The sequence below is a fragment of the Vulpes vulpes genome, chromosome 9, assembly GCF_048418805.1.
Source record: "Vulpes vulpes isolate BD-2025 chromosome 9, VulVul3, whole genome shotgun sequence".
Taxonomy (NCBI): Eukaryota; Metazoa; Chordata; class Mammalia; order Carnivora; family Canidae; genus Vulpes; species Vulpes vulpes.
Window position 1 is genome coordinate 93257375 of NC_132788.1, and position 13176 is coordinate 93270550.

The window sequence follows — 13176 nt, forward strand, 5'->3', positions numbered from 1 at the left end:
TTTTTTTTTTTTTTTTTAACCTATCTGTAAATTCAGGTGATCTGTATAAAATTTAATGAAAAATTATAAATTGAACCACAGTGTAACTGCCACCTCTTCAAGTAGAACAATGGCAGCATCCTAGCACCCTTCATAGGTCCCTTCCTGGTCATAGTTTCTCAACTACTAGTGCTAATTACCATTCTGACTTCTGTGACAATCATGTTCCTTTTACTTTTGTCACCCTTGTATCCCTCAACAACATAGTTTTGTTTGCTTTTGAGTTTTATGTAAATAGAATTGTTCTGTATTTTATGTTTTCTTCCTTTAGGCATTGCTAAATTCACCCACGTAATGTGTTGTCATAGTTCATTCATTCCAGTTTCCTTATAGTGTTCAGTTATATGTTTATACTGTAATTTACTTTTGCCTTCTACTATTAATAGACACCTGGATTCCTTCCACTTTGGGACTATTATTAACAATGCTACTGTGAACATTTTTATAGGAGTATCTTTCTATATGTGTGTGTCATACACACCTAGGGATAGAATTGTTGGGTTATAAGGAATGAATAATGTCAGCTTTACTGGTTAATGCAAATGGTTGTGCCAATTTATAGTTCATCAGTCTTTGGCAGGAATGTGAATTTAAGTTCCTGATTGAAAGCGTGTTGCCCTAAAACAGAAACCATGGCAAAAATGCCCCTAAATCAGGAACTCCTCTGGTAAAGGCATGGGGCAGATGAATGGTCCGATGGGGTAATACCGGTCACAAACCCTGTATTGGGTTAGTATCTTTAAGAATAGACATGTATCGGGGATCCCTGGGTGGCGCAGTGGTTTGGCGCTTGCCTTTGGCCCAGGGCGCGATCCTGGAGACCCGGGATCGAATCCCACATCAGGCTCCCATGGAGCCTGCTTCTCCCTCTGCCTATGTCTCTGCCTCTCTCTCTCTCTCTCTGTGACTATCATAAATAAATAAAAATTAAAAAAAAAAAAAAAAAAAGAATAGACATGTATCCCAATTTGGTTTTTTTTTTTTTTGAAATGACTGTGTTAATTAAGACAGATGTAACTGTAACTCCTTAAAGTAGAAATTGATTTATTTTTTAATGGAATGTATTCTTTAAACCAGACTTACAAAGCTATGAGCAGCCATTGGTAGAGTAGATGTGAACCATGAGAAGGGCCCAAGAACATGACTGGGTAAACAGGAAGAGGCAGGGCTCTGAGGTAGCTCAGAGTTTTCTTCTCTTAGTTCATCCTCATATTCAAGACCCAATTTGTGGAGCTCCATTGGGAGTGGGAAGAGGTATCAAAAATTTGGGGACAAGATAAGATGATTCTGGTGAGTACTTAAGTCTTGTCTTAGTACCTAAATAGAAAAAAGAAAGAAATTGACAAAGAGACCTATGAAAATGTAATAGATTGTTGCTTTGGAATAACTTGTTCCATCATACCCGCTTGTGTTCTAATGATAACATGATAAAAGTAAGGGCATCTGGGTGGCTCAGTTTGTTCAATGTCTGCCTTCGGCTCAGGTTAGGATCCCAGAACTTGAGCCCCACTTTGGGCTTCCTGCTCAGTGGGGAGTCTGCATCTCCCTCTCCCATTCCCACTCCTGCTCCCCCTGCTTGTGTGCATGCTCGTGCCATCTCTTTCTCTCTCTGTTAAATAAATAAAATCTTTAAAAAAAATTTTTTAAGTAATAAAAATAATAACTATCATACACTCTGGGCCTAAATCTAGTCAGACACTCTGCTAAGCTCCAGTAGAAGGTACAGGGGAAATACTAGTGATTAATGGGTGAATGAATACAAGTGAAAATTTCCAGGTCTGTTGGTGTGGGGTAGGTCTGTTTATTGTTTTGCAAAGCAACTATGCTTAAAAGTATTCAGAAGCAAATGCTTGTTTACAGACTTCCCTACCCCCAAAAGCCCCAAAGCGTTTTTCCTCTCTTTCCTTTTTGACTCCCAGAAATTGGGAGTACTCTACTGTCCCTCCAGCTTCATGTTTTTTTGATGTAGAAAACATGAAGTATTTTCTGAAGTATTTTAATCAGTTTATTTACTGTTCCTCACCAAATCTTTGACTTGAAGCAAGTTAAGAATCTTTCTTCTTTGGGGGGTTGTAGAGAGTTTATCCATTTCTTTATTACCAGTGCTCAGCCTTCTGTTTCTTGTGAGCAGTATTTTGAAGAAGTTAACAGTCGTCATTATTATGCAAGCTGTGGTGCTTCATAATTTTATTTTTTAAAGATTTGTTTATTGGGGATCCCTGGGTGGCTCAGCGGTTTAGCACCTGCCTTGGCCAGCCTGGGGGCGTTTTCCTGGAGTCCGGGGATTGAGTCCCACATCAGGCTCCCTGCAGGGAGCCTGCTTCTCCCTCTGCCTGTGTCTCTGCTTCTCTCTCTCTCTCATGAATAAATAAAATCTTGAAAAAAAATTATAAGAGACAGAGAGAGGGAGGCAGAGACACAGGCAGAGGGAGAAGCAGACTCCATGGAAGGGAGCCCGATGTGGGGGACTCATTTCGGATCCTAGGATCACGCCCTGAGCCAGAGGCAGATGCTCAACTGCTGAGCCACCGAGGCGTTCCATGGAGTTTCAGATTTTGAGGGAAAAATCATGTTATGATCAGCCAGAACTGTTTGTGTCTGTTATTTTTATTGTATAATCACTGTGTAAAAATGATTAATGTTTAATTATCTTTTTGATTCAATACAAATTGTGGAGAATACAAATTAAACAAGAAGAAATTTGAGTTCTCTGTGATTCTACTGCCAAGGCATAACTAGAGTTATTTTGTGTCTCTTTTCCCATTAGGTGTATAAACAGTACTGGGATGTATAAATAAAATTGTATTGCTTCCCTTCTCATACGTAATTTAAATAAACTTTGTGTTGAGGGGACAAGAAATCTTCCAGATAGTTTTTTAAGCTGCTGTATTATAGAAAAATCTGTAGAATGACACAGTAAATGCTTAGGGGCAGACTTTCTTCATATGAATTTGGTATATGATAACAGTGGCATTTCAAGTCTGGGCAAAGGAATTTCAATAATTCAATAAACAATACAGGGACAAGTTGTTTGCTTTTGGAAAAAATAAAATTAGACCTTGACCTCACGTTATGCAAAATAAATTTTAAATGATCAAAGCATTATATTAGAAAATCACATTGTAAATTTAAAAATGATAAGTGATTAATGACCTGACCTTATGGTAGAGAAGGCTTTTTCTGAGCATAAAAACAAAAGAAGAAACTGTCATCACCACTATTGAGAATTTAATTTTTCTCAGTGTTTTTTTTTTTTGTCACTGACTAGTCTAAAATATTGGAATATATTTCTGAAGCTTTCCCTCTACCCTCCACCCTCTTCTAAGCACCACTTTTGTGTCAGATCAAATGCTGACTTAGTGTACTTTCATTATTGGGATGTGTCAGTCTGTTGGATACTGCCAAGTGAGCAGGTTAAAAGGACAAGAAATGAAGCCATGTGTTTTTTAGTCTGTATAAATGGGCAGATTGGAATGTTCTTTTAAATTGGCCTTTTCAGTTAAACGTTTAAGTTCTCTAGGGGGCGCCTGGCTGGCTCAGTCAGTAGGGCATGCAACTCTTGATCTCTGAGTTGTTGAGTTTGAGCCTCACATTGGGTGTAGAGATTACTTAAAATCTTAAAAAAAAAAAAAAAAAGATTTTTTGTAAGTTCTCCATTAATCCATTATTGGTTAATATTTTTGGCTTCCTCTGATTCATTGGTTCTCAAATGATTCTGTGGACTTGTACAGAGTCAGTGAAGAACGTCCTAGAGGCTTAGTGAAAGTAAAAAGCAATGAGAATTGGGAAGCAGTGGCTTCTGCTTGAAGCTCCACTGGCTCTAAGTTTGGAGCACCGCAGAGGGTTTTTATACTTTGTAGTCTAAACTGTTTAAAATACAAAAGGTGGTTTTATCGTATAATATTTCAGGTATTTTCATAAGGATACAGAAGAATAGAATGAGTACCTATTTATGAGCCTTTAGCAACATTTACTGAGTTTTATAGAATTTTTCCTAGTTCAAGCTGTTGGTGGTTTTTTTTTTTTTTTTTTTAGTGAAATCTTAAAAGAATGAACTTTGAGACCTTATAGCAGATATATTTCTAAACTTCTATTTTATTCTTTCTTTTTTAAAATTAAATTAAATTCTTCTTCGCATAGAATCCACACCCAGTGTGGGGCCCAACGCAAGGCTCCGACTCATGACCCTGAGTTCCTGGCCTGAGCTGAGATCAAGAGTCAGACACTTAAGTGACTGAGCCACCCAGGTGCCCTTTATTCCATTCTTTTTGAGAGCTGAATATCCATGCATCTTATTTGTCCTTTTTGGAATAAGTTTATATTTGGACTAGAGTTTCTTATAGTGATTTATTTTAAGATACTATTCTAGAAATACAGATAGGATCTGCTTATATCCCGAGTTTAATTTGGTATGAAATGCTTTTTTCTAAAACTAAATGATTGATTAATTAGAAGCTATACTCCTGGGGTGTCTGGGTGGCTCAGCCAGTTAAGCATCTGCCTTTGCCTCAGGTTGTTGTCTCCAGGGTCCTGGGATCAAGCCCCATATCCGGCTCCCTGCTTATCTGGGAGCCTGCTTCTCCCTCTCCCTCTGCGTGTTGCACGCGCTCTTTCAAATAAATAAAATCTTTTTAAAAAAAGAAGAAGAAACTCTACTCCCTTTGCTAAATGCTTATAAAAAATGGAGGACACGGGAATTTAATTTCCTTCCCTTACGTAGTGGGAAGTCTAGAGATATTTGAACATTAATAAGTCTACAAATAGAGATTTAAAGCTATGAAAGTGGGCAGCCCGGGTGGCTCTGCGGTTTAGCGCTGCCTTCAGCCCAGGGCCTGATCCTGGAGACCTGGGATGGAGTCCCACGTCGGGCTCCCTGCATGGAGCCTGCTTCTCTCTCTACCTGTGTCTCTGCCTCTCTTTCTCTCTCTGTGTGTCTCTCATGAATAAATAAATAAAATCTTTACAAATTTTTAAAAAATAAAGCTATGAAAGTGGTCATGGCAAAAATAACAATGTGATTGGCAGGGGTTGGTGAGAGGAGGAGGATGTTTAAATGACCTAAACTTACCTTTCCTGAAGGACAGGTCAGTATTTAAAATTGGTAGATCAAGAAAGCATACTTACCTGGTTTTTGTGGTGGTGGTGTTTTTAATGTTTCTATACTAGTTGAATATTTCTTCTTAGAAAACGGATGTTACTTTTACTGCCCTCCCCTCCCCCCAAAAAAACCAAAGAAACCCAGAAAACCTGGTATAATTCTCTGAATACTGAAGAAAATTTGTTGCTAGGAGGAGAAGTTGGTGCTTTTTTCCTTTATATTTAATATCAGGCTTCAGATGAGGTTTAAGCCTCCTGATTACCAAAACTTGAAAGAATGAAGGTAAATAAGTCATAGGAAGATTCAGGGCTTGCCTTTACCAAACAATGTTTGTTTGAAGGTTTTCCAATTCTATGAGCTTAATTTGCATTTTTTTTTGTATTTGTGTGTGTTTGTACTTATTTTCTCCCACATTTTATACAAAAAAAAGGTTTTGCTGCATCGTTCTCTATACTTTTAAAAAAATTGCTGTGACACAGTAGCTATGATTCCAGTACAGACAGTCTCAGACTTCAAGCAGTCTCTCGGAATTTTGTGAGAATACAACTAATTGTTGAAGAAAATAAATCTGGGGAAATGTAAATTTTAGTTGACCACTGTTGTTCTTTTGTAATGGAGGTGGAAAACGGAAATATGTAGCAGCATGGTAGAGAACCAGTTAATTGCTGTTCATATATCTCTTCTTTGTTCCTTTTTGAGTAGAAGGGTAGGTGTGATTAAGTATTTAGAGTCACATGTTGTGAATTTTGTAATGTTGCTGGATCTGTTTTATGAGAGCTCCCTTCTTCAGAAGGAAATTCCAGTCATGATGCTCTTATCAGAGGAGAGATTTGACACATTCATGTCAGTGTGGTGAGTGACTGTGGGTCACCTACACTGGAATGTCCTTCTCTGAATAGGTAACAAAAGGATAAGGTGCTTGGCCTGGGTTGTGGTCTTTCTCATTTGTGTCTTGGACATCATTGAGAGCTTAATTTCAGAGTCTTATAGCAGACCTCCTAATATTCAGCTCTGAGAGAAGATATCTGGAAAGCCCTTGCAGCAGAGAGAAGGGAGAACTGAGTAAGGGAGATGGTCAGAAGAGAAGTGAGAAAGGGACGAACGAGTTAAATTTCAGATTAGAGGTTGTCAGCAAAGGCTTTAACCTTGCACTCACCTGACCTGCACTTGCTGTTCTCTGTACTTTATTGTGCTTGGGGTTTCCTGAGAAGTAGAGGCTCTCTTGAGAGTAGTGGCCTAGGATTTGATTTTAGATAGGATAAGGTGTATGTGTTGTTCTTCATGAAGAAATATATTTACAATATACTATATGCATCATTGTAAGAGATTTACTGTTGAGTCTATTCTGTTTGAAAGTACCCAAGTATAATTTGCATACTATATTTACAGTGACCCACAGAAATGTTACCAGTGTTAGTAACTTAATAACAATAAGGATCATATGTTTCTTTGGTCTCAACACTTGTCCTGGATATATAGGTTCTTTTCCCAAGATATATACTAACCACTTAGCAAGAAAAAGCGTAACTGCTATGATTATAATTTATAGATGTTACAGGGACAAAGAGCCATAATCTTTTTTTTTTTTTAAGATTTTATTTATTCATGAGAGACACACAGAGAGAGAGAGAAAGAGAAAGGCAGAGATACAGGCAGAGGGAGAAGCAGGCTCTATTCAGGGAGCCGATGCCGGACTCGATCCTGGGATTCTGGGATCATGCCCTGGGCTGAAGGCAGACACTCAACTGCTGAGCCACCCAGGTGTCCCTGAGCCATAATCCTTATTTACATTCAATTAGAAATGCAGCATAGATACACATACATGTATGTGCCTACCACATGTGTCAGCCATTCAGAGATAATCGGGATATAGTCTTGTCTGCCAGGATTTTAAAGTCAGGTGGGAGAGCGGAGATGATTAGTCATATCTCTTTTATCTGAACATAAGGTAAAACATCTGGGCAGTGAAAGAGTGACTGGCATTTCTAGTCTTGATGCCCTTCTAGCCTTTCCTTGATGGCTCAAGGAAACCACTTTTCCATTTATGGTTGACAGAGGAGTCCTTTTTGGCAAAAAGGTTCCCTTGGTTTGTGTGACTCTCATATCCTGCTGCTGCTTTTGTTCTGGAGATGGTTCTGATCCAGAGAGGAGGGAATGGTATGAAAGCAGCAGTGGCTGGACATTCAGCAGTCTATAGGTAGATTGCACAGTTGTCTCTCAGGTAATTGAGAATTACTATCTACCCCTGCAGATTCATTCTTAGGGGAAATACTCTAATGAAAAATTTGCACAATTTATTTTGAATTTTAGTAGTGACCTAGTTATTTAAAGCACTATTCAGCTTCCTCCAACTAATTTTAATATTAGTAGTTACATAGTGCTATCTTTGTCAGGTATTTTTTAAAGTACTTTACATATGTTTAACTTTATGTCAATTATGCTTGATAAATACTATTTTGTCCCCATTTTATACACAAGAAAACTAAGGTTAACTAACTGGTCCAGGGTTTCAGAGCTAAGGAGAGATCAAACTAGGATTTGAATCCAGGCGGGCTAGCTCTAAAATCCATGCTTTGATCAGGAAGCTGTGCTACAAAAGAACGTGAGCAGTATATGGTAAATGGATTATTGGTGTTTCTGTTGGGAGATGAAGTATAATATATATTCTCTTTTTCGAGGGTCTTGCTATACAGCTAGATGGCATATATGTTCTTCACTCTAGGACGTAGTTGGCAGCAGAAACTGAATACGCCAGAAGAATCCTTGCTCCTAGCTTCCTTGGTAGTCCTCTCTGTGATGGTCACAAAGTAGTTTTGCATGTGACTTGTATTGTCCAGTGCTTGGCTCCAAGAAGATAGCATTGGCCTAGTGCTGGATGGAGAGTGTGTTTTCAGTCTGTTTAATCCAGTACTGTGACGCATGCCTTTGTTTTTTGTTTTCAGTGTGATAGTTTGATTTAAGAAATGTTAATAGAAACATTTTAAGACACTGTTAACCAAAAAAAAGAAAAAAGTATAGTAACTTTATTTTAGATTCTAGATGTACACGGTTCTCCTGAATATACCACTCTGATGCAAGAATGATTACTTTTTGCATTTCAAAATATGAAAACAATAGCATAATTTTGACTTCTGGTCATTTATTTTATTTCTAGGAACCCTAAGGACTCTGCAATATGAATAATTCTCTGGAGAACACCATTTCCTTTGAAGAGTACATCCGAGTGAAGGCTCGGTCTGTCCCGCAACACAGGATGAAGGAATTTCTGGACTCACTAGCCTCAAAGGGGCCAGAAGCCCTTCAGGAGTTCCAGCAGACAGCTACCACTACCATGGTGTACCAACAGGGTGGGAACTGCATATACACAGATAGCACCGAAGTGGCTGGTTCTTTGCTTGAACTTGCCTGTCCAGTCACCACCAGTGTTCAGCCACAAACCCAACAAGAACAGCAGATTCAGGTTCAACAGCCACAGCAGGTTCAGGTAAAAAGGAAATGTTGAGGCGCATCCTGTTTAATAGGTTTTATTTGCCATCAGGGTTTTGGTTAGTAGGAACATCACATCTTATATACAAATGTCCAAGGTTATTTTCACTAAGGGGAGTATTCTGTTTTTTAAAAACATTTTATTTAACACAAAGCCTTTCACACTACAGACTAAAAATGTTTGCAACCACCAGAAAATAAAAAGACTACAGATACATGCCATTTGATTTGGAGAATTAAACAATACAGGGATTAGAGGTCTTCTGGGACTGGATTTGGATGTGACACAACTGTGAAGGTTCCCTTTTATCTATATCACCCTGAACAGATCAAGAGCAAAGGAGGGGCTCATCTTAGCTCATTACTTAAAGCATGGCATTTGGAACTTATTTTAAAATATATATGATGCATTTTAGTGATCTTCATTTAGTTCTATGGTTCCACGACTTAGGTCACTTGTAGATTTCTAGGTTTGCATTTACTATTTGTGATCCTCAGGAAATAATGCTAATTGATAATGAGCTTTCTCAAAGAGGAGAAACTAATACATTGGGGAAGTAAAAGTGCCTCATGTGAAACTAACAGAATGCTCCATTTACAAATACTGCTTTCTTGCTCCTTGCCCTCAATGCTTTCTCCACCAAGAGAATTGGAAAGGGTAGAACCTGACAGAGGGGCAAGAACTATGGAGAGGTATGTCAGGTGAGATAGAAAGACTGTGGCCTCTTTGCTCCTTAGGAATGCAGGTAGTTATATTGGAAGGACACGGCCTCTGGAGTTGCATTCCTGGGTTTAAATCTGGCTTAACCTCCTATTTGTTGACATGATTTCAATCTTTTTAGCTCTAGATTTTTCATCTGTTGAATAGGGATAATAACTATTTAGTGAGACTGAGCCAGATAATAGATAAGAAAACATCTGGCACTTGGAGGAACACAGTCTTTGTTATTTCCATTCGTTGTAAGGAAGGAGGGGTACAGGAAAGGTAGATAAGAGAAGGCTGACTTTTTGGTTTGAGAAATTATTCTGCTGTTATACAGCTTGGACTTCGTTTTTTATAAGATTAAAATGGCTTAGGATCAGGGCATCTGACTGGATAAATCCTTTGACCATGTGACTCTTGATCTTGGTCGTGAGTTCAGACCCCATGTTGGGTATAGAGCTCACTTTAAAAAAAATAGGGAAAGGGGCGCCTGGGTGGCTCAGCGGTTGAGCGTCTGCCTTCAGCTCAGGTTGTGATCCCGGGGTACCGGGATGGAGTCTCCTATCAGGCTCCCTTGATGGAGCCTGCTTCTCCCTCTGCCTGTGTCTCTGCCTCTCTCTTTCCGTGTGTCTCATGAATAAATAAATCTCTAAAAAAACAAAAACAAACTAGAGAACCAAGTGCTTTGGGATTTGAGTCTAAAGTGTTGAGACTTTATGTTTAGGATGGCTGGTTGAGGTCACCTATTAACATATTCTTTCCCCAAAAGCTCTATAAATAAAAGAAGAAATGTGAACATAATAATAAATCCATGAAATAGGAATACTGAGCGTAGAGCCTGCTTAAGATTCTCTTTCTCTCCCTCTGCCACTCCCACCACTTGTGCTCCCTCTCTCTCACTTAAAACAAAAAAAAAAAAAACAAACTCATAAGGCAAATATATTTTCATTAATAACTGGCTTAAGCCAGATGGGATTTAATTTTTCTAAAAGTTAGTTTTGTAGATTTAACTTAAATATTGATACTGATGTTACATGAAAATTGACATTGTTAATCTAAAGCTACCAAAATCATAAGCCAGACATAATTAATAAAAATGTGACTGAAGATACAACTTTTTTTGTTTGTTTGTTTATTTATGAGAGATGCAGAGAGAATCAGAGACATAGGCAGAGGGAGAAGCAGGCTCCTTGTAGGGAGCCTAATGCGGGACTCCATTCCAGGACCTCCAGATCCCGAGCTGAGCTAAAGGGCAGATGCTCAACCACTGAACCACCTGGATTTCCTGAAGATACAACTTTATATAAGACTTTGAAGAACGTTTTTTTTTTTTTTTTTTTTTTTTCTGAGTAACATTAGAATCAAATATTGCCTTGTAGTTACAAAATTATTTTACAGGGGCACCTGGGTGGTTCAGTTGGTCAAGTATCCAACTCTTGATCTCAGCTCAGGTCTTGATCTCAGGGTTGTGAGTTCAAGCCCAGCTTGAAAGCCCAGCTCCATGCCCACTTAAAAAAACACCCAAATTATACACACATGTTGATTTCTTGATCTCTTTCATAGGTCTACCTATACTGTTTAAAAGCATAATTTTTGAAATTAAAGATAGCACATAAAAAAAAAGATAGCACATGAGGCATAGAGAGGTTGTCTTTTTTTTTTTTTTTTTTTTTAAGATTTTAATTACTCATGAGACACAGAGACAGAGAGAGAGGCAGAGACAGGCAGAGGGAGAAGCAGCCTCCATGCAGGGAGCCCAATGTGGGGACTCCATCCCTGGTCTCCAGGATCATGCCTTGGACTGAAGGTGGCGCTAAACTGCTGAGCCACCTGGGCTGCCCGAGAGGTGAAGCCTTGTACCAGTACCTGCTGTTTGTACCCAAGCTGTTATAACTGGAGTCTGTGCTTTTAAATAGTGTTTCTAATATGCCAAGAAGTCTTAGAAAGTAGGAAAAAATGATAGTAACAAAATGAACAGAGGGGTGGCGCTAATAACCTTATCAGAAGATGTTTCATACTACTGGTGATTATGGAAGTATAAATTTTATTTTTATTTATTTTTTAAAGATTTTATTTATTCATGAGAGACACACTGAGAGAGAGAGAGGGGCAGAGACACAGGCAGAGGGAGGAGCAGGCCCCATGCAGGGAGCCTGACGTGGGACTCAATTCTGGGTCTCCAGGATCACACCTTGGGCTGCAGGCGTCTCTAAACCACTGTGCTACTGGGGCTGCCCTGGAACTATAAATTTAAAAGTGAAATATATTTCATTTATTAGGAAAACATTTATAAAGATTTCACCCAGGGCAGCAAGGGTATGGAGAGGATAAATTAGTGTAACTTCTTTAAAGTGATTTTGGCAATACTTGTGAGATGTGTAAATGTGCATACCTTTGGCCTTGCATTTGTGTTCGCAGATATATTTGTATACAAGGATATTCACTGCTGCACTGATTATAGAAGTAACTAGAAACAAGTCAATAAGGGAAATGGCAAATAATGATACAATTTTAGTATACATTCCTCTGTAGCCAGAAGAATGAGGTAGGTCTGTGCATATTGACAGGGTAGGATGTTTAACAGATTGTCAAGTGTCAAAACTAATTTAGTATTGCTGATTTTTTTTTTAAGATTTTATTTATTTATTCATGATAGACATGGGGGCGGGGGGTAGAGACACAGAGGGATAAGCAGGCTCCATGCCGGGAGCCTGTTGTGGGACTCAATCCCAGGACTCCAGGATCACACCCTGGGTCAAAGGCAGGCGCTGAATTGCTAAGCCACCCAGGAATCCCCAGTATTGCTGATTTTTAACATGTAGAATGTAGTGGTCCTTGAATAAGAGTGAAGTTTAAAACAGTAATTGGGCTTGGGAATAGGGTGCTAAGGAGACAGATTTCCAGTTTTTATTTACTTATGTATTTGTTTTTAAGTAGGCTCCATGCTGGGCTTGAATTTTTTTTTTTTTTTTTAATTTTTATTTATTTATGATAGTCACACACACAGAGAGAGAGAGAGAGGCAGAGACACAGGCAGAGGGAGAAGCAGGCTCCATGTACCAGGAGCCCGATGTGGGATTCGATCCTGGGTCTCCAGGATCGCGCCCTCGGCCAAAGACAGGCGCTAAACCGCTGCGCCACCCAGGGATCCCACTGGGCTTGAATTTTTAAGTAAACATGAGGGAATGCCTAGATGGCTTAGTTGGTTGAGTGACTGACTCTTATTAGTTTCTGCTCAGAGGCTCAGGTCATGGTCTCAGGTTTGTGGGATTGAGCCCTGCATCTGGCTTCTCGCTCAGTGGGGAGTCCACTTCTGACCTACTCACCCAGCCCCTCTTCCTGCTTGCATGTGTATGTTCTCTCTCTCAAATCTTTTTTTTTAATTTATAGAAATATCTACTTTTAAAATTTTATTTATTTTTATTTTTATTTTTTTTAGATTTTATTCATTTAATCATGAGAGACACACAGAGAGAGAGAGAGGGGCAGAGACACAGGCAGAAGGAGAAACAGGCTCCACGCAAAGAGCCCAGTGTGGTACTCAAACCTGGGAATCTGGGATCATGCCCTGAGCCAAAGGCAGGTGCTCACCCACTGAGCCACCCAGGCGTCCCATAACGAAATCTTGAAGATGGGGCAGCCCCGGTGGCTCAGTGGTTTGGCGTCTCCTGCAGCCCAGGGCGTGATCCTGGAGACCCAGGATCGAATCCTACGTTGGGCTCCCTACATGGGGCCTGCTTCTCCCTCTGCCTGTGTCTCTGCCTCTCTCTCTCTCTCTCTCTGTATCTCTCATGAATAAATAAATATTTAAAAAAAAAAGAAAAAGAAATCTTGAAGAAAAACTAATTTT

General features: G+C 39.3%; 1 protein-coding gene across 6 annotated transcripts in view; it reads left to right on the plus strand.

Annotated features, from left to right (window-relative positions):
* The window catches only part of QRICH1 (glutamine rich 1), a 52672-nt gene that overhangs the window by 2724 nt on the left and 36772 nt on the right, over positions 1-13176 (plus strand). For all 6 annotated transcript variants that reach the window (XM_025988443.2, XM_025988449.2, XM_025988439.2 and 3 more), the window contains one exon: positions 8292-8621. In XM_025988443.2, the coding sequence (XP_025844228.1) occupies positions 8313-8621 (309 nt within the window). In that variant the 5' untranslated portion in view covers positions 8292-8312. The remainder of the gene's footprint in view (positions 1-8291; positions 8622-13176) is intronic.